We start from the raw sequence: 27,810 nt of genomic DNA on the forward strand, positions 1-27,810 counted from the left end.
GCAGGGACTGGTTTTTGTCTCTTTTTGTATCCCCAGTGCTTAGCACAGAGTTGGCATTTAATAAATCTTTAGCAATTGACTGTTTAGGCTTTCTTTTGGTACCTTAAACACTTCAGTTTCATGTGAAACTAAAGACAGAGCTATTAAATAAAAACCACAAAGTATTCTTAAAAATTCGTATGCAAAATGTCCTTAAGCTCTATATCTTAGGAATACTGCAAAAAGAATAAATTTGTAATACATAATGAACTTTACATTTCTGCTGATGATTTTAAATAAATAATCCATAAATGGTGAACATCTCATTAATTTTCCCTTGACTGGTACCATGGCCATAGCTGTACATTTAATGAAATAAGCATTTCCTAAATTGATTCAGAAACAATGTATTTGCTATTTATATTCAGTATTAAAAAAGGGGGGTCACCCATTTTGTTGTAGGTTAATGTTAAGTCGAATATGTTTCTATGGTCAAACTGCATGATGACAAAAAAGAAACTAATTTGTCCTTTGAAATTTTGTAAAGTTATAAAAGTAGTATGCAAGCTACAGGTATATTTTGGTGTTTTATTTTATTACTAAAGAGCTAAGCTCCCCAGATGGTTATCTGCCAGAACTGCATGGGTTACAATCAAAGAAAATTACATAAATATTTTCCCTTTATCCATTTTCTTATCACTCATAGCCATATAGTAAGCCATGTCACTGATTCAATTAACTGCATCTATGTACATTCCTTACAAGAGATGACTGGCAAGGCTGCTGATAATCAACTTGGGCCTTTCTTTAAAAAAACAAAAACCAAACAACTGATTTGTAATGAATAGTTCATTTTAAAGAAAAAAAACTAATAAGGAGAAGCACTTAAGGAAGAAATTTTCAAAGAAAAAAATAGATTGTATTTTTTTTCTTTTCTAGGGTTTCATTTTTTTTTTCTTTTCAAGAGGTTACATAGCCAAACTCCAGGAAAATCAAAACAAATTCCTTGGAAAGTGTATATTACAAATTTATCTTGATTAAAGATAAAACTCCAAAGAATAAGTAAAATGTTAAATGTGTAATTATTCCATCATTTAACAGAACCAATGCTTTTTTCATTGAATTGGCTTTACTGGAGCAAAAATTCCATGTTTGCCACCAATACTTTATTGTAAGCGGTAACTTGCACAGTTAATAATTGAACAACCAAAAATAATGTTCTATATTTAGCCTTTGCCCAGGCTACTTGACTATACACAAGGCATAGTGATCATAACACAATCTAATCTTCATAATAATTTGTGCACTAAAAAACACCTATCAGACAACATGTGAACATTACAGTGAAATGACCTCACAAGTCCAGTGAAAATTCAGCATAATACAAAAACATGTTGATCTACTGCAAATGACATCTTTAAAACAATTCAGTAGTAACTTAAGTAGAGTCTGAAGCAGAAATTTGTTGTGTCGTTATCAGTCTTTTAAGTGAAGCAACCTCTGCAGATAAGCTCGCTATCCCTTGTTTTAAATACAAGTTCTCTGAGTCAGACACATTGTAGACATTGTCTTTAATTTCAATAACTCCAGTTTTGCAGCTATTCTGAATTTTGCCATTGAGTTCTTTTGGGTGCCAATGTTCTGGTTTAAGTGACCAATCTTGGATGTTAGTCACTTGCACAGAGAAAGGAGTAAGGGAAGAATGTACCAAATTTTGTGTATCATGCTTTTCAAGTTCAAAATGTCTCTTTGAGGACATGTCAATAGGTGAGGAGAGTTTCTGGGTGGCATCAAATTCATTATCTAATGTTTCCACTTTTATCTGCATGGCTTTGGCTTTAATCCGAAGCTTATGTGGTAGTGCAGAATTCACTTCTGGAACTTTAACAACTGTTGCATGTATGCTTTTAAGTTCAACCGGGGAATGAATTGGGCCTTTGGGAACTTGTTGTTCATCTTCTCCATCAGATGACTTGCCTACTACACCATCATCAGTTTCCGATGTTCTGGGTGAATTACTGGAGGATCGATTGACTTGCAAGAGAGGAGGTGAGTGAGAATAAGCAGAAAAGGTATTTCCTATGTAGTTTTGATAAATAGATGCTGTATAAGAACCTCTATCATCTCTTGACTCTCTTGTATAGCTCTCTAATTCCATAGGTTCCTGTTTTATGTCTTGGAACTTATTCTGAGGACTTCTGCAATTGTTCTGAATAGGACTCTCTTGAGAATGCTCTATTGATGACACTTCTGAGACATCAGACAAAGAGCTTTGAGGAGAGTGTTTAATGACAGAAATGCAACTACTTCCCACTATAGAAGTTTCGTGTTCATCCACAAATGAGCTAACATTTGATTTGGTTGTTTGATAGTCTTGGAAATATACAGCTGTAGAATTGCTGAGTTTCTGTATCTCCTGAGCATATACTGTAGAACTAATTAAACCAAATTTTAATTTTAGCGAGAGCAGTTCTGCTTTTAAAGAAGCATTCTCTTCTCCCAATGCAATTAATTTGTTTTCCAAAACCAGGTCATTCAGCCGACGTTTCTCACGAGATCTTTTGGCAGCTTCATTATTCTTTCGCCTTTTTTCCCAATACATAGCATCTTTCTTTTCATCTGGAATGAATTCTCGTTTTCTCCGGCAAGCTGAAGATTTGTTTTTTCCACCAACTCCTTCATTAAGTAATAGATCTTCATTTGCATTCAAGTCTTCGGATACTTCCGTTAGAGCAGAGTTAAGTACTATCATTTTGTCCACATTTCTACTTGTATCAACAAGTGCCTGCTCCTTTTTAATGGTCTGCATTTTTCTTAGCTGCATCAGAAATAACTTTAACGAAATATTTTTTTATTTTGTGTTGCGGGACAAATGATATCTCCAGTATTTCTCAAAACACAATTCTTTAAAAATTGTAATTTTATATCCATCAGCATTCCTCTTTTTGTTTCATATTGCAAAAGGTAAGAACACATATGATCTTCTTGCTAAATACGGTAGAAGTCTTTTAAGTGATCTGTAATAGATAAATAAAAAATACACTTTTAGTTTTTCAGTTATATACATCTGGTTTTTTATAAATCCTTCAACAGATTCACTTTATTCTCCTGAACTACAATTATGAACACAATTTGTTTCTCTGGTCCAGTGTTCTATCTCTATATCTCTATACACAATTCTTTTTCCTTTCACCAGTTTTATATGTTCTCTCTTTTCATGCAATGCTACGGTTAAATCATTTTAGATGATATACATACTACTTACTATAGATCTTATCATTTAAAAAATAACTATGGCAGAAATTCTTTTTACTTCAATAAAGGGCAAATAATTGAAAGCACATGCCAGTATGAGAATTCCCTCAGTCATCTTAAAGAGTATAACAATGCAAACTTTCTCTGACTTAGTAGTTAAGACACATAATCCTATAACCTATTACTTAAACTAAGTCCTATGTAATTACTTGCCACACAAAAAGCAGTGATTTGCCTAGGGTCAACTATCTAGTAAAAGTTTAAGAGGAAATTTGAACCCAGTTCTCTTTCATTTCAAACTAAGCACTCTATCCTCCTATGTGCGCTGCCTCTGCAACTTCAAAAGACCTGGTTCCAATTTTTCACAACAAAATAAATAAACTGAAATTTTCATTCATGAAACAATTAAAATAAGATTCATATAAAAATGAATTGAAAAACCTGACCACAATGAACTTTCCATCATCTCAAAGAATGACGTAATTTAGTAACTAAGCTTGTTTCAACAAGTGACTAATCTCATTCAGTAGCAAGAGGAAATAAAGACAACTCTTTTGAAAGCATCTGTGTCAAACAATTAGAAACATTTTATAGTTCTAGTTCCCTCAAAATTATTTCAGCAAAATTTCACTCAATTTTCAATTGAGGGCACAAGAAAAATTCAAGTACAGAACAAAAAGAATTAAAGAAGATAAGTGTTATTTTATCATGTCACCCCTCTGAGTTTCTAGAATTTTTTTTTTTTTGCTTTTTGGAGGGCAATTGGGGTTAAGTAACTTCCCCAAGGTTACACAGCTAGTGTTGTGTGTGTGTGTGTGTGTGTGTTAAGTGTCTGAGGCCGGAACCAAACTCAGGTCCTCCTGACTCCGGGGCTGGAGCTTTACTCACTGCACCACCTAGCCACCCTGAGCTTCTAGAATTTCAACTGATAGGAATGGATTTGATGATCCTAAAAGTCCTTTTCATCTTCAAAATATTCTGTTCTATTAATGAAATATTTAGGATCTGAATTTGGTTTTAGCTTAACAACTTGCTTGCTATTAGACACTGAATAGAAATAAATATTTTGTACCCTTAAGAAAATCCTGACTCCCCCCCCCTTGACTAGGCATTTTCTAGATATTCTTCTCAATGCCTAATTATACATTCATATTTTTGTAAGGATTATTTAATAAGGCAGCTGCTCAAACATGACTCTCCACTTAGCAGTCATTAACACCTGATCCTGTTTACATAAAAACTAGTCTTTAGTATTTGTCACAATTTATTGTGCATAGTTTTACACTGACTAAAGAAAGTAATTTTAACTTATAACTCTAACTTTTAACTTATCAGCTGGGAAAATCTGAAAGCATAGCATTCTGTCAGTTTACTTCGTCTTTTACAGAAAGTACAGAAAAAATGATGTAATAACAATTAAAAGGGGTCATAAAAAATAAGGTTTCAAGCTATGTTCTATTGCATAAAACTCTAGCAATTTCTCTGTCATAAAAAAACCCACACAGTTAAAAGAATAGCTAATCATGATTCACTGAGATCCATAATTACTACCATATTACTATGTCTTTTATAATATAATGTTATGGAAAATGAAGTCAGAAGTTTAGCACAGAGTAGACCTTAGAAAACTATTTTTTTTAAATCTACTATTTGGGAAAACAATGCTAATTCTCATAGTTTTCTGTTCAGATTTGTTTTTTCTATAACATGAAACAATATATTCCCTGCCTAATGAATGACTCCTACCTATTAAAAGGTGTTGCTATGTTATATGGTTAGTATAGGTCTGCAATACTCCAGTGACATAGCTATTGAGAAAATCAGTAACTTGAGATAAAGATAATTACCTCCTTCAAGAGATTCATTTTATTCTCCTGAACTAAAATTATGAACACAATCTGTTGCTCTGTTCAAGTATTCCCTTCCCGATACTTGCTTAATATGACTGGATTTTTCTCAGTTCTATCATACAATAGTGTTCTCCACATGCTCATATGATATGAAAAGATTATCATGTATTATACTTATTATTGAGATACATTCTTCTGGTGAAGAATGATACTATGAATATTGAAAACATTTTTTGAACCTACATAAATTGCAGTTACTACAACACCATCTATATACTGTTTCATATCAGTTTCATAAAGTACCTTATTTATGCTTTGGGAACAGTTGGTAATTGAGAAAAAAATCTCTCATAATAACATTTATTTTCACATGTCATCTAAATATTTACCTTTCCTGGCTATTTACATTTAAAATAATACAGGAAAGTCAAAATTAACTATACCTGTACCTACAGATAATGGTGATCAAAATGTCATATTTTTAAAAATCCCACTGAAATCAACTATAGTCTTGACTATAGAATGGTGGAATTTGGCCTCGTAAGACTTAAATTAGTCTTACATTTATTATATGTTCCATATAAAGTATTATCAAAAGCTATGAAAACAAGCTTGGAGAACTATGGCTAGTACCATATTTTAAATAATTTTTTAGTTTACTGAAGTATATCTAAGATCTCAGTGATTCTAAGACAGTGCACAAACTGATCTTTCAACAGATTTCTCCACAGGACAACCCAAAGGATTTACATTCTATCTGATAGCAAATGATCCAGTGTCTTCGGTCAAGACAATCATTTCCCTTTGATAACAACTGATGTTGTCATCAGCAAGAATTACCTTGATTCCTGAGACTACATTTCAACCTCAAATATTTTCTCTTATGATTAATTTTACAACTATGTTATCACTTCCTCATAAAGTATTTTTAAAAAATAACAGTGAAATCTATTCTTCATTAGTCACTACTTAAGTTTCTTGTTGGTAAATGATATTAATAGCACCAAATGCCAATAGAATGATGTCATTAATGGTGGTACTGTACTGAGTACTGTGAATTTCATTACAAGCTTTAGTTAAATCACTGTACCTTAAAAACTCAGCCCTCTCCAGCCTCCACTACCACCCCAAAATCCCAATGTCACATTTATCAACCAGCCCAGAAAAGGCTTCCTTATGTATGCTCAGTTTAGTCATCTAATTTTCCAAACACACCAAGGAAATATTATCATGATGTAATCACATTTTACTTCATGTTTTTAGTTTCCTCTTTTTTTCCTATTTTCTGTAGAATATTTTTTTAAAAAAGCATTAATTTGTGTAGGCATGAATTACTTTACACTTCCTTATGGTAGTGGGGAAAAAAATTAACCTTGCAGTCAGAAGACCTGAGTACAAGTCACAGCTCTGCCATTTACTAGAAGAGTGAACTTGGGCAAGATATTTAACATCTCTGAGCTTCAGTTTTCTCATTTGCAAAATGATGAATTATCAAACATCACAACACATACCTTATAGTATCAAATGAGATAACATTATGTATATAAAGTACTTTATAGCAGACACAAACATGATATTACAGTTATACCTTCAACATCATGATTTTCTCCATGTCAATGTTTTGATATATCCTGGGTTGGTATAAAAAATTAAATGAGAATTTCTGGGGAGCAGACCACACAGAGCCAATAACCAAACACAACCCAAATTTTACAACAAGGTTCTATAAACAATGCATAAAAGAAAAAGAAAAAAAATCAGACTTCTCTGTTTTAGTGAGGTCAAAATATTTTATGCTCATTTTCCAGATTGTGGGGGATGGGGAGATATATCACCCTTAACCCCTGTAATGTGGAAGGGATAACTAATATGAATTGTTTTTATTATTTAAGAGTGAAATGAATTTAATGAAGTTATTTTTCACATATTTCAAATAATTTGGACAAATCACTAAAATAATAAATAAGTACAATTCTTCATTTTAAGCTATGCTTATCTTTACAAAGCAGTATCACTGAAAATTAACTTTTTCCTTATGCCTTAATCAGGCAGCCAGGTGGTGCAGTAGAATGCAGGGTCTGGAGTCAGGAAGACTCATCTCCCTCAATACAAATCTGGCCTCAGTCACTCACTAGTTGTATGACCTTGGGCCATGGGTAGGGAACCTGTGGCCTCGAGGCAAACCACTCCAGTATCTTTGCCAAGATTACCCCAAATGGAGTCATGGATAATTGAACCCAACTGAAAAATGACTGAACATTGTACTCCTAATCACATAATCTCTATAATTTCCATCCTACTTACTTTCTGGGGCCAAGTAAAATAATTTTAATCCCTTTTCCACATGACAACCCTTCAAATAACTGGAAACAACCATCAGGTCCACCACCATCTCCTTCAATTTTTCTTTTCTAGATTATACACCTCTGCTTTCTTCAATCAATCCTCAAATAGCAGGATCACAAAATTAGTCAACACACACATGTGCGCGCACGCACACACACACGCTCACACTATGTGGCAGGCATTGTGCTAAGTGCTAGAGATAGGTACAACAAAAGGCAAAGGGCAGTCCCTTACCTCAAAGAACTCAATCTATAGTGAAGGAAATAGCACAATAATAACTATGTACAAACAAGAGGTATAAACGATAAATACAAAATAACCAACAGAAAGAAGGCACCAGAATTAAGAGGAATCATGAAAGACTTCCTATGGAAGGTGAGATTTTAGCAGGGTATTAAAGGAAGCCAGGGAATCTAGGAGGCAGTGATGAGGATGGAAAACACTCCAAGCATGAGACCATCAGTGAAAATGCCCAGATTTAGGTGTGGAACAGAAATAAGGCTATTGTTGCTGGACTGAAGAGTAAGTGGGGGATGTAAGGTATAAGTCTACAAAGTGGGGAGAACAGGTGAAAAAGGGCTCTGAACACCAAATAGAAGATTTTTATATTTGATTCTGGAAGTGACAGGGAGCCACTGGAGTTTGCTGAGTAGGGGGTGAAAAAGCTACATCTGCACCTTAGGAAAATCACTTTGAGTAAAAGATGGGTTGAAGTGGAGAGAGAGTTATCGCAGACAGACCAACCAGCAGACTATTTCAGTAGTGCAAGCATAAAGTGATGAGGGATTATACTGGCATGGGGGCAGTGTTAGGAGAGAAAGGGGAATATACAAGAGATTTTAGAAAGGTAAAATTGACAGGCTTTGTCAACAGACTGGATGTGGTAGGGCAGGGAAGGGGGGAGTTGAGAATGAGGAAAAGGAAATGACACCTAGGTTGTAAACTAGGGTGATTGGGAGAATAGTAATGCCCTAGACAATAAAAGAGAATGTGGGGAGGGAAGAAAGTTTTTGGGGAAAAGATGAGTTGAGTTGAAGATGTTTATGGGACATCAAGTCTGAAATGTCTCAGAGTCAGGTGAAGATAAGAGACTGAAAGTTAATAGAGGTGTTAGATCTAGATAACTGTATTTGAGAATCATCAGCATAATGTTTAAGATAATGAATTTGGGGGGAGCTAATGAGATCAGCATGTAAAATAGTATAGAGGGAGAAGAGAAATAGGTTCAGGGAAAGACCTCACATGATGGTACTATGACCTGGATGAAAAGCCAGCAAAAGAGACTAAGAAACAGAGCAGTGTCACCAAAACCTATAAAGAAGGGAGTATCAAGATGGTGATCAATAATGTCAAAGACTGCAGCGAGGTCAAGAAGGATGAGGACTGAAAAAAGGCCTTTGGATGTGACATTTGCCAGATTATAGTAATTTAGGAGAGAATAGTTCTCATTTGAAAAATGAGTCCTGGAGGCGGCCAGGTAGCACAGCAAGTAAGAGCACCGACTCCAGTGTTGATAAGACCTGGAGATCAAATCCCGGGCTCAGACACTTAGCACCCACCCAGAAACACCTGGCCGTGTAACCTTGAGCAAGTTACTTAACCCCAATTGCTTAGGGGAGGCCAGGTGGCTCAGTGAGTAAGAGCACCGGCTCCAGTGTCGGGATGACCTGGATCAAATCTGGGCTCCGATACTCAGCACCACACCCAGAAATAAATGGCCATGTAACCTTGAGCAAGTTACTTAACCCCGATTGCTTTAAAAAAAAAAAAAAAGAAAAAGAAAAATGAGTCCTGAAGCCAGATTGCAGAGAGTTAAGAAGAGAATGAGAGGAGAATGAGTGGAAATGTCTATTGTAGATGTTTTTCTCAAGGAGTTTAGTTGCTAAAGGGAGGACCTAGTGTATAGGATGACAGCTTCTAGGTAGAGCTGGATGAAATAGGTGTTTGTTGAGGGTGGAGACATGAGTATGTTTGTGGTATGTAAGTAGGTAGTAAAGGGAGAGATGGAAGATAAGTGAGACACAGGGTATAATAGAGGAGACAATCTGTTGTAGAAAATGGGATGGAATGAATTACACGGTTATTGAGGGATTGGCCTTGGCAAAGAGAAGGGCCACCTCATCATGTGAGAGGATCTAAAGGGGAGATAATGGCAAAAGACATTACTCTCTCATGAACACTTTCAGTTTATAAATGTTCTTTCTAAAAGTGTGGAGTCACAACTGAGCACAAGATTATAGATTCTTTTCCTTTTTTTTTAAACTAAGGTAAAAGGCATTAATTCTGTTGCCTCCCCAGTCCTGGATATTGATTCTCTCAGGACAATCTAAAATGGCATTAATTTGTATAGCTAAGGAGAAATAGGGTTTTATTGACTAAAAATTTATGGGGGAAAGCAGCCTAAGGAGAATGAAAAATTCTCAAGAACGAATTCCTGCTATTGGATTGGTAAAGATGACACGTGAGGAAACTGAGAAATGTTGGAATGGAGATGCTACAAGAAAACATACATGATGATGCATTGTTGGCAAAGCTGTGAATTAGTCCAGTCATTCTATAAAGCAATTTGAAACTCTACCCCAAAAGTTACTAACCTATATACCTTTTGATGCAACTATACCATGAAGCAAACCTACACTTTAAATACAGAAAGGATCCATATATACAAATATATTGATAGCAGCTTTTTTTGGTAGTAGCCCCAAACTGGAAATTAAGGAGGTGCCATCTATTGGGGAATTGCTAGGGAAAAAATTGTGATATACAAATGTAATGGAATATTATTGCATCACAAAAATGACAAAATGGACAGTTTCAGCAAAACCTACATGAACTGATGCAAAGTAAAGAGAACGAAATTAGGAGAACAAAATGACATTAAAGAGAAAACCAACTTTAAGAGATTTTAGAACCCTAATACAGTGATAAACTATGAGTCCAAAAGACTAAATAACTTAAAGATAAATCACTTAACCTGTATCCACTCATAGAAGTGATAAACTTAAAATCTGGAATGAGAATTAATTGGACATGTCCAATGTGTGGCTTCATTTTGCTGGACTATGCATATTTATTTTGAAGGGTTTTTCCTGTTTTCTTTATTTTTTTTAAAAAAAATTTCTATTATGGTAATAGTAGGAATTAGTTTTTTTAAATCACCATAAACAAAAAAGAAAAAGGATACAAAGATTTTGAAGTATGGTTTAAGACAGGCATCAGTATTATCTATTAGTCATATTTGTGGAACAATTATAGCAAATTGAATTTTACTCTGACATTAAAAAGAATAAAATTATGAAGATAGAAGGTTTCTAAGTCTACACAAGAGGAAAAATGGAAGACTGTCTAAAGGTATCTTTGTTGATGCACTGCAAATTTTCAAACTTGAATTTTGTTTATTTTTAGAAATCACAAATTTATCAATGTAACATCAAAATCATTTCCAGATATAATGCAGCTATGTCCCCCTCCCCCCCAAAAAACCCTTTTCTTATAACAAAGAATGGAAAACCACAAAATTATATTAGAGCTTATGCTACATTATTCACTCATATGTTTCCACGTCTTCAGAAAAGAAAATAAGTCCATTTCTTCATTTCTTTTCAAGGGATAAGACTGGTCATTACAATTATATTGTGTTTTACAGCAAGGGATATTGAAACTAATATATCATTTGTAGTCAGGAAAACCTGATTTCAAACCTTACCTCTGAGACCTTGCATGAAAATGGATAAGTCACTTAATATGTCTGAACCTCAATTATCCCATTTGTAAAAAAGGATAACAATATTTGTCATTTCTATCTCACTAAATCGTTAAGATGATGAGAAAATGTAAGACATAGTTATCTCATTTGTCTAATTATGAGCTTCAGCCCAGTAAAACCCCTAGATCTTTTCCCAGACAATCTGTTGATAGCAATGCTCTACCCATCCATCTTCTATTTGTGGGGTTGATTTTTTGAACCCAAGTGTAAAACTTTATATTTATTCCTGCTACTTTGAATCTTATTAGATTTATGCACCTGTCCTAGCCCATCAAAATCTTCTTAAATTTTTTATTTCTCACCAAGTGCTCTCTCTCATTTTTGTGTCATGGGTCACACACCACATATCTGTCTAGATCTCTACAGCAATATGGCATATTTTAGCAGAAGTGTCTAAATAAAACTGTCAATAGCAGATAAGGAATGTTTTGTTATTTTTAGTCACCTATCTTTATAATGGAAATTGTGTTTTAAATGATTACACATCTATATAACTTGATTTGGAGAAACAAATGTGCCAATAGTCAATGGCATGAAAATGAGAGAGGATTAAACACATTGCCTTCCCTCTTCTCTAAGTCCAATGTCTAATGTGCCTAGCAACTGGTACAGTAGGAAAGAATGTTGGGTCAATAATGGGAGGACTGGATTCAATACCTAATTTTCCTACTTACTCCCTACATCTTATCTTGGGTGAGTCACTTAACCTCTCTGTTCTTACATAAAATGAGTTATTGAACCAAATGATCTCTAAAGTACTTCCTAGGTCTGATTCTATGAAGAATAACAAGTTAAAATGGAAACTTTTGGTGGTGAACTGAAATCAAGTTAAATTGTATAACTATTACTAAGAAGATGGCAGCTTGTTTTTGATGCTCTACCTTTGTGGAAACAGTTCTAAAACTTCATCTATTAGTAGTTTCTTTCATTTATATACAAGTTATAAATAGAAGTAAAAATGTGTGTAAAAATATGGCAAAAAAAAACCCAAACAAACGTGCGATGCGTCATTGAATAAAAGGAAATCCAGTACGGAAATATTTCAGTTTCATTGGCATTTTATAAACAACCTTTGAGTAAAAAAAAGTTTTGAATTATGAAAATATAATCTAAATCTCTTTATGTATCATTAAATGCCTTACATGAAATAATTCTGTCTCTAAATGGTACATTTTTACCAGCCTTGAAGTTCTTAGAAATTTCGACTTATATGCTTAAAGGCAAATATTATAATATAGAAATAATCTGTCATTCATGTAAAACCTAACAAAATATCAAAATTTGATCAAGGGGCTAATGAAACTCAGTTTTTGCTTTATTTTCTCTTATCTTTGACAAAGACAATCTGATAAATTAGCTTAAAAGTTAATATAGAGTAATGCTTTTAAACTTGAGTGCTTTTGATTGATGATAAACATAATTTCATTATATTGACACAATTATTTTCCTTCTCATATAGGGCAAAGCATTTTTACAGTTTAAGAAATTTTCAAATTGGGGTAGCTAGGTGGTACAGTGAATAGAGTACCAGTCCTGGAATCAGGAGGACCTGAGTTCAAATCCAGCCTCAGACACTTAACACTTCCTAGCCATGTGACCTTGGGCAAGTCACTTAACCCCGATTGCCTTGCCTTCCCCCCTCCAAAAATGCCAAGAAAAAAAAAGAAAAGAAATTTTCAAATGATGAACTTTCACATGAAAGCAGAGTCAAGTACAGTTTAATTCACTGTGAAAATAGAATCTGGAAACAATGTTGTAAAAATAAATGCATAGACATATGTACCAGAAAACAATTTTACTTAGTTTGAAGAGTGTGTATATAAAGTTGAAAAAAAAAAACCCACCAGAAATCAAAGGTAATACATTTTAAAAGGCTCACTGAAGAACGCAACTAATTTTTTTTTCCTACATATAACAAATGGAAGGAATAAGATATGAAAAAAAAAATGATTAACAATTCCACACTGGTTCAGAGTAATAGGGATGGCAGATTTCACTGGTTTTTATTGCAGTTTTCCTGTGAAGAGGATAGATTTTTTTAAAAAATCATCAAACAAGTTTATCTTTGATTTGCAATAACTTATAAGACTGCTTACTGAGGGTCTGAGAAGGGTAAAATAATCAAAAATACAATTTTATGATAGCTAAAACGCTTGTAAATGTAACCCTTATTTCCAATGCCTAAATGCCATAAAGAATATGGATATTGTTGCCATTTAAGAGTATAAAAGCATATGAAATGCTAAAGGAGAATTAGCTTATAGTAGTAGTTTTGAAGGGACAGTTGAGAAATGTCTGACTGTGCTTCTCTCTATGGAGTCAGGTAGAGCATATTTTTGATTTGTTTGTTTTTATTTTTTTAATCTGTAAGGATTGACTTGATGAAGTATAAAAGAGAAAGCTAGGGGCGGCCAGGTAGCACAGCAAGTAAGAGCACCGGCTCCAGTGTTGAGAAGACCTGGAGATCGAATCCCGGGCTCAGACACTTAGCACTCACCCAGAAACACCTGGCCGTGTAACCTTGAGCAAGTTACTTAACCCCAAGTGCTTAGGGGCGGCCAGGTGGCTCAGCGAGTAAGAGCACCGGCTCCAGTGTCAGGATGACCTGGATCAAATCCGGGCTCAGATACTCAGCACCACACCCAGAAGTAATAACTGGCCGTGTAACCTTGAGCAAGTTACTTAACCCCGATTGCTTAAAAAAAAAAAAAAAAGAGAGAGAAAGCTAGAGTGATGTTTCTAGTCACATTGTTAGAGAAAAACTAAAGACATAAGAAAAGAAAGGAAGAGAAGCGTTCTATTTAATGGGCCTGCAGTCAGAAAGACCTGGGTTCATATGTGACCTCATACACTCTGTAGCTGTGTGACCCTGGGAAAGTCACTTAACCCTATTTGCCTCAGTTTCCTCATTTGTAAAATGAGATAGAGAAGAAAATGGCAAACCACTCCAGTATCTTTGCCAAGAAAATCCCCCAAAGGGGTCACAAAGTCAAGACATGACTGAAAAATGACTAAACAACAACAAAGCAAAGAGTCAAGGGGAAGAATGAATTTTGGTTAACCTACAAAATACATGTGATAGTAGTCTACCGATTTGATTTAACCTGCTACATGTGGGGGCATCATCTTTTTATACCTATTATATAAACAAATTCTTAATTCAAATGAAACAGAATATACAAAGCACAGCTTAATAAAAATGACCTATACTAGCAAGTCAGTGAAACTTTTGTATATGCATTATGTTGATCTAAAATTCAAATCATATGAAAAGTAGTATCTACTACAAGAAGATAATTCACAGAGAAATCTAGAGATAAATAAAAAGAGGTGATAAAAACTCATATAATACCTATATTTAAGCTACATTATATATTTATATTATATTATTAAAATTTATTTTTAAAATATATAATATATTATATATAGTAATATATAATATATTATATTATGTTATATATTATATAAATACCTATATTAAAAGCCTTTCACCATCCTCAGAACATTAGGCTAATCTCAACAAAAATAAATTTGTAAAAACAGCAAGATATCAAGTAATGTATTGTTGCCAGCAAATACAAGGATGCCATTAAAAAAAGAAAAGAAATTGTCATTGACCTGCTTTCTATAATTTGAATAAAATCCTAAAAATAAATATGTTCTTAGTCATTAATGTCTATTTTTTCTTTCATTCTTTAAAATTTAATACCTCAGTGCCATCTGGATTACAACTGAAATATTTAAATGGTTGTGATTCTAACTGTCATAAAAATAAAACCTTGGCCATATGACTACACCTTTTCCATTACATATCCTTAATCATGTATCTAATAGTTGGCTGTAATGACCACAGCAAGGTCATCTAGAAGAATCTATTAAAGCAGTGAGTCAGACACATTGCTCAACATGTGAAAGAAGTCTCAAGCAAAGGTTTTTATTTTTTTAAGTAGTTGCATCATAGTGATTTTATAATTGCAGTTCACAAAGATAAGCTTTCAATACTAACTAGCCAGATGAGGAAAATCTTTCCAAAACTGTAGTCAGCCCTCACTCAAATTCAACATCAAAAAGGAATAAGTTTATCTGAACTAATTTTTTTTTTCTATTCCAAGAAGGGTAACAGCAATTGAGAGATTGGAGACTGAGGTATTAACTTCAGTATCATTATGTGTATATGCGTGAGTGTATATATGTATGTTTGTGTCTTTGCATTTATAAATATACACATGTATACACACATATGTACACATATACACATATATGTATGCATCTGCACTATTTACGTCATATGGCTGTACTAGCCTTAGAAAAATAGGTGCTTTATTACAAAATATTTTTAGATTTTTCTTACTGTGTAGAGGACTCTACTAATGGACACTTCCTTCAACTTTTTCATTTGCACAAGAGATAATTAATACTTGTTCTATTTCACTCAGAGTATGTTATGAGGAATGAAGGGCTTTTTAAAATTTAAAGTTTGTAATTATTGCCAATAGTCCAAAGTACCTCCATAAATAAAAAAAAATAATTATTAAAAGAGCCTAAAACTGTGAAAGGAAAACCTGGGGAGTTAGCCTTACTAAAATCATATCAGTAATCTTTTTCAGACTTAAGAGGAAGCTTGGTCAAAAAGAACCAAAAAGTCAGTTCAGTGTTCAAATTCTAGCTGATAAATACTGGTAAGTGTGTGACCCAAAGCATGTCACCTAAACTCTCAGTGCCCCCAGGATACTCTTAAAACTAAATTGCATTTGCCAATTGCTATTGGTTTAGAGTTTCCTCGTGTAGGTAAGACACACCTACATGAATGATATCACATATTCCTATTTAAAAAAAATTAAAAAGAATAAACCAGAAATTAAAGATAGCACAGTCTTTGGAAAGCTAAAAAAAATTGTGGCCAAATGACTTAATTTACTGAACTCAGAGTCTTTAAATAAAATGTATGAAGGCTTTGTGCAACAAATATTATATGTATCAAAAGAAATGAAAATGCTTGTAATTTTGAAAATTGAGGATTATCTTCTGGAACTAAATGTCCCACAGCTGTCCAAGAGTTTAAAAATCCAGGAAAAAAAGCACAGTAAATACTACCTAAATATTGCATATAATTTGTTATATTTTATTCAAAAGTGATGAAGCAAATGTCACCACAATAATTTTTTTGTCCATCGACAGCAAAGAATGTTTCATTTTTGCACATATTCAAAAGAAAGCAGAATGTTTTAAAACATATCTCCAAAAAGCCATTACCTTACCAAAAAAAAAAAAGTCTCAGAAATCTATTGGAATGACAGTATTAGAACAGTGTAGTAAGATCCTGTCCTTTACTTTGAACTGTGGTAACCACACGTGACAACTACTAGTCATACCCATTGGATGCTTTGTAATAGAAAAAAAAATGCCACCTGATAAGGTTTATCCATGGGAGATGCAAATATAACGGGGCTGACTTTACATTTCCCCTCCATTTGCTAGCCTCTAAAGAACACAGGAGCATATGGTCTGGTATACACCACTCCAACTTCCACCACCATTTCTGGGGATAGAGGGATCGATAATATAAGGGAGGGTGCTCCACTTTTCATTCCATTTTTTAAACCCAATTCTGCCCCTAGGGCAAAGATGTTTCACAATAAGGAGACAAAGAAAAGATTAAAAGCAATGAACTCCCCGATTTGTGCAAACGATAAAGAGGAAGCATTGCTTAACAATTTGCAACATGACAAACTCCCTTTCTTTCTTCCTTTCCCTCCCAGAATGCCTCCCTCCACTCCCCCACCCCGCCCGTTTTCCATTCTTGGAGGTTTCCTCTTCCCCTCTTTTTCTTTCCTCTATATTAATAAACAGCTTTTTCACATTCCACATTACAGGACTACAGACGTATTTCTGCTTCTCCTGGGCCTCTCAGCTCTGCCAATTAGTACATTATCACTAACTGGAGCATTGTATTCCCTATCCTCACAGAAACTATATTTGAGCTGCCCATCCATTGCCCCATTTATCCATAACCCAACTACACTTTCCCCTTGGCTTCTCTAACTAAGGGTTTGGTGCTGCACTCCACCCAGCCCCATGGTGGCAGCGCCGCCCCCCTCCCTCCCCACCCAGAACAAAGAAAAGATGTAGAGAAAAGGAGAATCGGCAGCGCCATCCATCCAGTGCCCCTTTCCCTCAGCTTACAGGGAGTTATCTCTTATCCTCAACTCCAGTCCTGGTCAACCCAAGACCTCTTCATTTCTATCTTACCTCTCCTACCGCCATCCTACCACCTCAAACAATGCTGATAATCTCTCCTACCATCATCCCTCACAACTTGTAACTCATACAATCTCATCACAAACCCAGTAAAGATCTGGAGGGGTAAGGCCCAGGAAAGAGGGAGTGCAGTTTGCTCCAGGGACCTACTGAAAGTGTTGGGCCAACAGAAAAAGGAAACTGGGGCCTGGCCACTGGCAGTAGCTACCAGGAGGAGGAGCTGCCATTCTCTTGGCCTCCTAGGGAAAGGTCTAAGATGCCCTCAACCTAAGCAAGTGTGTAGGCTGCTATGGATAGATGAGAAGCTTAACTGAGGGTACTGAAGTCGAAATTAATTTCCTAGAAAGAGACAATAATTATTTGTAAGTACATACATTTTTCAAAAAGTAATTACAAAAAATATGAAAAATTCATTTTGATTAAAAAAAATTCTATTTAAAACAAAAAATCTGTCTATACCTAATTTACACCAAATGTGTATGTATTGGAAAATGGATATGTGTGTGCATACACACGTACATACATTACAGAGACAAACAGCAAATATAATCAGATGAAGAGTTTTGAGCAGGGGAAGTTACCCAAAGACTATGTATTACACATACACACACACACACACACACACACACACACACACACACACACACACACACACACACCCTACTTCTGCAATATTATTATTCTGAATGAAATCAGGAAATGCAACATAAAACAAAACTACTGACCTATCTATGTCTACCTCCTAAAAATCACATCTGAGTATGGGAGTGGCAAATCTAATCTGAAGGAAATACTTGTGACTTCATTGTTGCTAATTACAAATGCCCAGAAGAGAAAATGACTCTTGAATCTTCCCAGAGCTTTTCTGTGAGCAGCAGTTTCCCTGTCCTTTTATTTTTTAAAGAAATTAATTTCACCTAGGGAAGATGCCGTCAAAAATATAGAATCATCAAAACGTCTCAGAAGACCTGGAGTTAAACCTCAGCAAATGGCTCTGAACGTCTATTTGCTAACAGTCCTGGAGAAAACACCAGAAATAGCACCATGAAGCCACAATTGCTAAATTGTGATAGTTAGGGCTAAATATAGAAGAACACAATTTCATTTTAGGGTATATGACATATTCAGCAGCATGAACGAACTCACGTCTTACCCAGTTGTCTACTTTTCTATTTATAAACATCCTTTTAAAAAACTGCTACCGTACCATTTTTAAAAAAAGCTTATTGCCCTAGTTTCTTTGTAGCTAGATTATAAAAATCGGGTAATTAGCTCCCTCTTCCTCTGTCCTGTGCCAGCAAATTCTGTGGTTACATAATGCAACATTTCCAGGAACTATTAGGTGATCTGTTTTGCAGCATCTGAAAAACCAATTACACAAAAGTGAGGGGAAAAGGGAGTTAATAAAATATTTCCGTTAATGGAAGGGAATCATTTAACCGGCACAATTCTTCTTTCCAAATTTAAAAAATAACACCCCAGAGACACACGATAAAATTATGTAGCTTCTTTATCATCTTAAATCCACCATTCAACTAGAATGTGTATATTTTTGTGGATCTTAAATTATGTACTACTAAAAAATAGAAAATAGATGTAATTTATAATAAGCGAATTTCCTGACGCTGCACCAAAATTACAAAATCATTACACACACACACACACACACACACACACACACACACACCCCATTCTCATAATCCTTGCCAGTATTTCACAGTGGGCGGATTATGCAATGTATGAAAGAACAAACCTTACAAATCTTCCTCCGGGCTTTTAAAACATACTAACGATAAACAGCGTGGAAACTACAGGTAAGGACTAACCTCTGACACAGAAACAATTGTTGAACAGGCATTTTTGGAATGCCGTCACCACCACCCCCTTTTAAAACCTCATTTCTCAACCAAATTAAGTATTTTTAGCGTTGCTCAACCCCTCACATCTTCTCCCTTTCCCCCACCCCCTAATCTTCCTCCATCCCTGGAGAAGAGGGAGTGGGGGCGTGAGTCAGAAAGCCTTTTGCTGCATGCTCGGAAATGGATTGACCTCAGGACTGCCTTGGTGCTTTTCTCTATCAAAACATCAATTTTCCTTAAATACAGTCATATTATGCAACTGCAGGGTAGAGAAAGGGAGCAAAGTCTACGTGCTGGGGAAAGGCGGTTGCAATCAATATAGTTACCTTAAGGTGGAGATTCCGGCATTGACATATCAGCAAAAAGTTTGTATAATTAATAAATACACACGTCTGGAGATGTAATAGAAACACTATTTTATACACACACACTTCTGGATGTGACAGCAACTTTTCGAAATTACACATGAGTGGGTGGGGTAAGGTAGTGAGTGGAGAGACAGAGGGAGATTCAGAGACACAAAGACAGAAAATGAAAACAAAGCCTGGAAATATTAGTACACAACATGTGTAATTACCTTTTTCATTTTCATCTTGGCCCGGAGAATGTGGTGGGAGGGGCAGAAAACGCAACAAAAACGAGAAGAGGTCTCCCCGGAAAGTCGCAAGTGAATCAGAGAACACAACACCCGACTGCCAGCCTCAGCTCTGGAAGAGGGCACAGGCTGGGCAGGGTGGAGGGAGGCTTGGGGACTGCTGTGTGCGCTGGAGTGGGGTGTCGGAAGCGGGGCGAGGGGCAGCATCAAAGGATCAGCAGAGAAGGGGCTCTCCGGGGGCTTCGCTCCCACCTCCCGGGCAGGCCCGCAGGCTGGTAGCGCGACCCAGAGCAGACAGCCAGCTGCGGCACTTCCCGGGGTCGGAGAGAGGGGCGCGGGAGGGGGATGGAGTGATGGGAGGGGTCTACCAGCCTGCTACAGCGGGGAACCACCACCGCGCCGCCGCCGCCGCCGCCGCCGCCGCCAGAGATCTGTGTTAGTAGGTCAACATCGTGCGCCTTGCAACGTACCCTTGTGCCAGCCTCGGTGGTGACTGGCATCCACCGTGCCCCAATCACAGAGCGCAGAGCCAACCCCGCCGCCAATGGTTACGACTGGTCGGGGCCTGGACCTTGAATTGCCTGTGTCCCTCCTTCTTTTCTTCTTCCCTCCCTCTTTTCCAACGACACCACTACCCAAGCTTTCCCTTCCTCCCGATCCCTGTTACATCCACTCCTCCCTCTTGCCTTCCCTCCCTTCCTCCCTCCCTCAGCGCAACCATTTCTGGTACTATGTGTGTGCTGAGTGTATTGCATAAGGAGCGGAGGGGAGAGGAGAAAAGGCGAGGAGGGAGGGGCGCTGACATTTACAGGGAGCGGGCCAGCCAGTTTGAATTAAGGTGGACTCTGCGCCTTCCTTCTCCCTTTTCTTTTCCCACTTTCCCCTCTCTTTCTTTCCACTCTTCTGGCCCCGCTTTCTTTTTTTTAAACTGTGAAAGAAAGACTGGCTACCTGTTGCCGGCGGGTCCTGGGGCCGGGCTGGAGAGGCAGCTTGGCTGAAATACAGTGGTAGCTGTAGGCCTGGTGGGGGAGAAGAAAAATCTGAAGCCAAGCTTCATGATTCACAGTTTACACCCACCCCCAGCTCCTGGGGAGCAGAAAGCGTTTGTTGGTTAAATAAGCACATACTCAGGCCCCATGACCTCATAGATGAGAAATTGATAGGGGCGGGAAGCGTGGTGAGAGAGGACATATTTGAAATGGGGGTAGATTGCACTGCTGGTTTGCTAGAGGCCCCGCCAGCAATGGAACAGGGATGGGGGAAGCTGGAATACAGCATGTTTCCTAAAGGAAGATTTCTACCAAAGGTGTGGAAATGGGGATGGGTGGGGGAGGAAAGAAGAGTGATTCCAAGGCCTGATTCCGTATAAGGCTTTGTTATGTAGACCATTGATTAAAATAAACAAACCAAAAAAAAAATCCTCCGAATCTCTATTAAACCGAGTGAAAATAGGGAAGACTGTAAAAACACACCACTTCCCTCCAAAGCTAAGGATACTAAAACTTAGAATTGATTGTATAACCAAAATGAAACACTAGTTTTGCTGATGTATATCTACCCAGCTTCCGCATATGGGCGATCCTCCACTGAATTATACATAATCTTTGGCTAGCATGAAAGTCTGCTGAAGACATACATGTTGATTCATTATTGGGTGTGTTCTCTGCTGTTATGCCAGTTGGCATTTTCTGCTGTGGGCTACAAAGCATATACTGTATTTTTGACACTGCAGTTAATGTCTTCCCTTAATGATGTTCATAGATAAGGGCATTAGAGATTCTCCTGCTAACTTGAGGCCTTCTTTCCCTCCCTTCACTGTATAAGAACTGACATGTAAGTGAAAGAACTATTTTAAGAGTTATTCACAAACTGTGTTAAAGGAATATTTATGCACTGATTTTTTCAGGAAATGAAAACTATGTAATGATGTATACCAATAGAGTCTAGCTTTCTTTAGACTATTATATATTATACGTTTTTTGCTCATTATCCTGGTAGTCACTCATATATCATAAAATACAATAAAAACTTGACTAGTAATAAATTAAAAGACTATGATTTCTAATCTATACAAGGATATAAAGCACTATTCCTCTCTACCTCCATAGTCAGGCAAAGGCCATGCTAAGTTAGAAAAACGTTCTCCAAAGGCAGTAGGAGCTCTGATAAAAACTGACACCAATTCACCCTATGCTTAGTCCTTTTATGCCTCAGGCAAAAGGTAAATCAAATGGCCTCCACCTTGCAACTCCTTCAGAGCACCAAATAAGCCTATACAAAACAGGTGTCATTCCTACTATATCCCACCCCTTGATAGCAAGGTCCTTAAATTTTTCTATAGGATCTTCCATCACTAAAATAATCATGTCAGGTTCATAGCACAGAGTGATATTTCTGATGCACTACAAACAACGGTATAAAGTGGGAGCCATCAGTGAAATTCCTCCATCAGTCTTGCATCTCCAACTGCTTATTGGACATCTCAAAGTAGATGTCCCGTAAACATCTGAAACTCAGCATATCCACAAATGAACTCAATATCTTTCCCTTCTAATCTCTTCCCTTTTCCTCCCTTCCCTTCCATTGTTGAGGGTACCACCATTGTCCTAGACACATAGGTTCATAACATAGATGCCATTCCCAACTATTTTCTCTCACCGTCCCCCATATCCAGTCTATTGCAAAGTCTTGGCAGTTTTATTTTTATAAGTTCTCTTATATGTGCCCTCATTTCTCCTCTGACCCTGTTGCCACCCTGATACAGGCCCTCATCACTCATGCCTGGAGTATATCAATAGCCTGTTGATTGGGTTTTCCTGCTACAAGTTTCTCCCCATTCCAGGCCAACCTCCATTCACTGACAAAGTAATTTTCCAAAGTGATCAAACTTGCACTAGGTCTGACCATGTCACTTTCCAGCCCTTTACTCAATATAGTCTAGTAGCTTCTTAATGCCTACTGGATCAAATATCAAATCTTCTATTTGGTGTTAAAAGCCCTTAGTAACCTGCTCCCTCCTCCCTGAATTTTCCAATCATCTTTTAACCCCCAATTCCCCTATCTTCCCCCACTCCCTGCAATCCAGTGATATTTGACTCCTTTCTGTTTTTTAAGTAAAAAACTCCATATATTGACTGGACATTTTCACTATCTGCCATGTCTAGAATGTTCTCCCTCCTCATGTCAGCCTCCTGACTTCCATGGCTTCTTTTAGTTCCAGCTAAATTCTCAGATAAAATTCTACCTTCTACAGGAAACCTGTTATGATTCCCCCTTAATACTTGTGTTTTTTCCCATGTTGAATATTTCCAAACTATCCTTTATGTACCTTGTTTGTACATAGTTATTTGCAGAGCAGGGACTGTCTTTTTTGACTTTCTTTGTGTCCTTAGCATTAGCACAATGCCTCACACAAAGTAGGCTCTTAAGAAATATTTATCGTTGGGGCAGACAGGTAGCACAGTAAGAGCACCGGCTCCAGTGTCAGGATAACCTGGAGATCGAATCCCAGGCTCAGACACTTAGCACCCACCCAGAAACACCTGGCTGTGTAACCTTGAGCAAGTTATTTAACCCTGATTGCTTTAAAAAAAAAAAAAAGAAATATTTGTTGACTACATGAATTGAGACTTCTTTTTTGGCTTTTTTTTAATATTCCCAGAATCTAGCACAATACCTGGCACATAGTAGGCTCTTTATAAATGTTTACTGATTGAATAAGCCTGAGACCCTTACTACCTGCTCTGGTTCCCACTCATTATCACCTCTCAATACTACTTTACCCCCCAGTGGCTTTAATTTCTCATCAGGGTTTATCTCATTCTATAGACAGTCGTCTGGGTCAGAAATCATATTTTCCCCTATTCTCTATTAACATTAACATTCTCATTTGTGTTACTACTTGAGCCATGAATTGCTTTCTTGCCTTCATGATAGAATCTTTAAAGATTCAAAGCTCATTCACCTCTTCATTTTCCTTTCAATATCACTTTACCAAAGCTCTCAATAAGAATCATAAAATATTTGATTCTATACTTTGATTTTGCCTGTCAAGATCCTCAAAAATCTAGCATGCAAATTCCCATAAGGCAAATAGAAACTTTCCCCTTATCCCACTGAAAGGACTCCCATAGTGGACTGGGCCTTGAAGCAACTTTAGTTTATTTATTTATTTTTTCAAATGGAAAGTCATTGAATTCTTTATTTTTTTCTTCTTTTTCATTCTTTTATTCTTTTTAATATTTAATTTCATGTTGATTTTTAGTTTACATCATTCATTTCCCCAAGATTTTGAGTTACAAATTTTCTCCATGTCTTTCCATATATAATATATATATTACCTATCACCCCAAAACAGTGATCCCACTGTATACCCCCTCCCCCAATCTATATATATACCCCCTCTGGTATATCCTCCCCCATGCCCCTCCAACTTTCCAGTAGGTCAAGATGGATCTCTGTACCCCAGAACCTGTATATCTTATTTCCCAATTGCATGTAAAAAAAATATTTTTTTAAACATTTGATTTTAAAACTTTGAATTCCAGATTCTTTCCCTTCCTCCCTCATCACCCTCCCTTACTGGGAAGATAAGCAATTTAATACAGTCTGTACATGTGTAGCTAAGCAAAACATTTCCATAATGGATATATTATGAAAAACTGACTATATTACACTCCATCCCATCCCACCCCCCACTTGTTCTATTCTCTACTTTGACCCTGTCCCTTTTCAAAAGTGTGTGCTTCCAACTTCCCTTCCCTCCAACATGCCCTCCCTTCTATCATCCCCCCTCTCATCCCCTTCCCCCCTACTCTCCTGTAAGGCAAAATACCCTATTTAGTTTGTATGTCATTCCCTCCCTAAGCCAAATTCAATGAAAGTAAGGTTGACTCATTCCCTTTTGCCTTCCTGTTCTTCCCCTCCATTGTAACAGTTTTCCCTTGCCTCTTCTATATGAGATAATTTACCCCATTCTCTCTCTTCCCATCTCCTCTCATTATATTCCTCTCTCACCTCTCAATTTCACCTTTTAAGTATCATCCCTTCCTGTTAAATTGGTCCTGTGCCCTCTGTCTATGTATACCTGTACACATATATAAACACACTCACATATGTGTACGTATGTATACATACATACATTTATATTCCCTTCAATTATTCTCATACTGAGAAAAGTTTCATAAGTTACAATTATCACTTTTCCATGTAGAAATGTAAATAGTTCGACTTTGATAAGTTCCTTATGATTTCTTTTCCCTGCTTACCTTCTCATGTTTCTCTTGCTTCTTGTATCTGAATGTCCAATTTTCTATTCAACTCTGGGTTTTTTTATCAAGAATGCTTGAAAGTCCTCTATTCCATTGAATGACTATATTTTCCCCTGAAACATAATACTCAGTTTTGCTGGGTAGGTGATTCTTGGTTTTAATCCCAACTCCTTTGATCTCCAGAATATCATATTCCAAGCCCTTTGATCCCTCAGTGTAGAAGCTGCCAGATCCTGTGTTATCCTGATTGTGTTTCCACAATATTTAAATTGTTTCCTCTTGGCTGCTTGGAATATTTTCTCTTTGATCTGGGAATTCTGGAACCTGGCTATAATATTCCTGGGAGTTCTCTCTTGGGGATCTTTTTCAGGAGGTGATCGGTGGATTCTTTCAACCTCTATTTTGCCCTCTGGTTCTAAAACATCAGAGCAATTTTCCTTGACAAATTCTTGAAGAAGGATTTCTATGTTCTGTTTTTGATCATGGCTTTCAGGCAGTCCAATAATTTTAAAATTATCTCTCCTGGATCTATTTTACAGGTCAGTGCTTTTTCCAATGAGATATTTCACATTGTCTTCTATTTTTTCATTTGTTTGGATTTGTTTAATAGTATCTTCATTTCTCATAAAGTCACTAGCTTCCTTTTGCTCTAATGTAATTCTGAATGAATGATTCTCTTCAGTGAGCTTTTGAGATTCTTTTTCCATCAGGGAAATTCGACTTTTTAAGGTATTCTCATTGGCTTTTTGAGCCTCTTTTGCCATTTGAGTTAGTCTATTTTTTAAGGAATTGTTTTCTTCAGTCAGGTTGTTGACTCTCTTTTCATGATTTTCTTGCATCATTCTCATTTCTCTTCCCAATTTTTCCTCCACTTCTCTTATTTGGTTTTAAAAATCCTTTTTAAGCTCCTCTATGGCCTGTAACCAGTTCTCATTTTTCTTGGAAGATTTTGTTGCAGTACTTCTTACTTTGTTGTCTTGCTCCTGTTCCATGCTTTGATCCATTTTGTTCCCCCCAAAGTAATCCAAAGTTGGATCTCTGTGTTTGCTTTGTTTCCTTTGCTTGCTTATGTTGCCACTCAATTACTTGACTTTTGAGCTTTTTGCCACAGTAGAACTCTGCTTCCAGAGAGGGAGCTTTGTCCCAAATCACTGGGGTTTTCACAACTGCCAGAGCTGTTAGTTGGGTGCCCTCTTAGAAGCCTCCACTGGCTCTGGCACACTGGACCCCCACCCCAGGACATCCACCCTAGACAGCCATCAAGGTCCAAGCAGCTCAATGGAAAAGCAGTTATCCCTCAAAATGATTGCTTGGTCCCCCTACAATCTGCATGCCAGGATCTCTGAAGCATCCATGTGGCAGCGGCCACTGGGCCTCAGCCACTTCTCCCTGTGAGGGCAGAAGCTGGACTGCACTCCTGGAACCTCTTTTCCCACAAAGTCTACTGACCTCTAACTTTGTCTTTGGCATTTACAGGTTGATAATTCTGGAAACAACCACAGCTGCTGGTGATCCATTCTCCTGATGTCTCTCCAGCCAGGGATGGTTGTGGTGCCCTGGGGCTAAAACTGCAGACTCATGTGGGGCTGGGCTCTGCTCCCAGAATGTTGCACTGGCCCCTTCCTGCCAGCCTGCTGGGCTACCTTCAGTGGGAGGTTTGTTTCTCTCTGTCACTTTGTGGATTCTGTAGCCCTATGTTTAGAGTCATTTTTTATAGGTATTTGAGGTGGTTATGGAGGGGGCATATGGAGTTTTCCTCCTTCTGTGCCACCATCTGCAACTTTACTTTAGATCCAAAATTGAAATGTAGTTCAAATCTGGCCTTAGGTACTTACTAGTCATGTGACCCTGGGCAAGTCATTCAACCCTTTTTGCCTTAGTTTTCCCATTTGTAAAATGAGCCGGAGAAGACAATGCCAAGAAAACCCCAAAAAGGGTCACAAAGAGTCAGACACAACTGACAACTGAACAACAACAAAAATCAGCAAAAAGAAGTATCTTTAGCCAGAGCATGAGAAGGCCCTTCAGAACAGAAAAAATAGATGTACATTCAAAATAGAGCATTGATTTTGTTGAGCACAGCTTCACAATATTGTTAATAATAATCTATGTTTAGAAATTTCAGAGAAGGGCTCCAGCCCCTTCTGTCCAGATTATATCCAGGTGACCAGTAGGGTAGGTCATTGTCCCAAGTCTTAATCCTCAAAGGCAATAAAATCTCAAGAACAGTTTAAATACCTTTTATGAGGAAATATTAGCCGAACTTGCATGGGGGTGGAAGGTGGAGCATGAGATACAGTTTAGGATATTGCTTCTACCACAGTTCCCTATGAAACTTTAATAATATTTAAACCATAGAAGACCAGTCCTTCAAGGCTCCCTTTCTTCGACAAAACCTTTCATTTGCTTAAAAGAGGGGTGAAGCCAAGATGGAGGAGCCAAGCCCTGGCTGAACTCTTCTTCAAATGCCTTCAATCAAATTTTGGAGGGGCAGAGTCAACAAAAAGTCAGAGGTAAACATTTTTTTCCAGCCTAAGACAACTTAGGAGGTCCATGGGAGAGGTCTGTAACACTGGGGTGGGTGAAGGCCCTGAGCTCAGCAGGAGTACAAGCAGTGGGCCTTGGAGGCAGC

At 37.1% G+C, this 27,810-nt stretch overlaps 1 protein-coding gene across 4 annotated transcripts; it reads right to left on the reverse strand.

The window, feature by feature from the left end:
- Positions 1-553: 553 nt before the first annotated feature.
- Positions 554-21,008, reverse strand: NFIL3 (nuclear factor, interleukin 3 regulated). 4 transcript variants are annotated; one of them, XM_069087381.1, is made up of 2 exons: positions 20,859-21,008; positions 554-2,996 (listed from the first exon to the last, which is right to left on the reverse strand). In XM_069087381.1, exon 2 carries the CDS (start codon positions 2,801-2,803, stop codon positions 1,418-1,420), a length of 1,386 nt encoding a protein of 461 aa, XP_068943482.1. In that variant the 5' UTR covers positions 2,804-2,996; positions 20,859-21,008; the 3' UTR covers positions 554-1,417. The 4 variants fall into 4 exon arrangements, with proteins under 4 accessions (XP_068943482.1, XP_068943474.1, XP_068943464.1 ...); XM_069087373.1 differs by lacking the exon at positions 20,859-21,008 and adding an exon at positions 20,379-20,653; XM_069087363.1 differs by lacking the exon at positions 20,859-21,008 and adding an exon at positions 19,891-20,372.
- Between the last annotated feature and the right edge of the window lie 6,802 nt (positions 21,009-27,810).

Source organism: Petaurus breviceps, unplaced genomic scaffold (assembly GCF_028583685.1).
Source record: "Petaurus breviceps papuanus isolate PSGF00001 unplaced genomic scaffold, PetGlider_PUasm1.0 118, whole genome shotgun sequence".
Lineage (NCBI taxonomy): Eukaryota > Metazoa > Chordata > Mammalia > Diprotodontia > Petauridae > Petaurus > Petaurus breviceps.

Coding starts and splice junctions, on each gene's coding strand:
- NFIL3 (XM_069087381.1), bottom strand. CDS start 2,803: ATGCAGCTAAGAAAAATGCAGACCATTAAAAAGGAGCAGGCACTTGTT.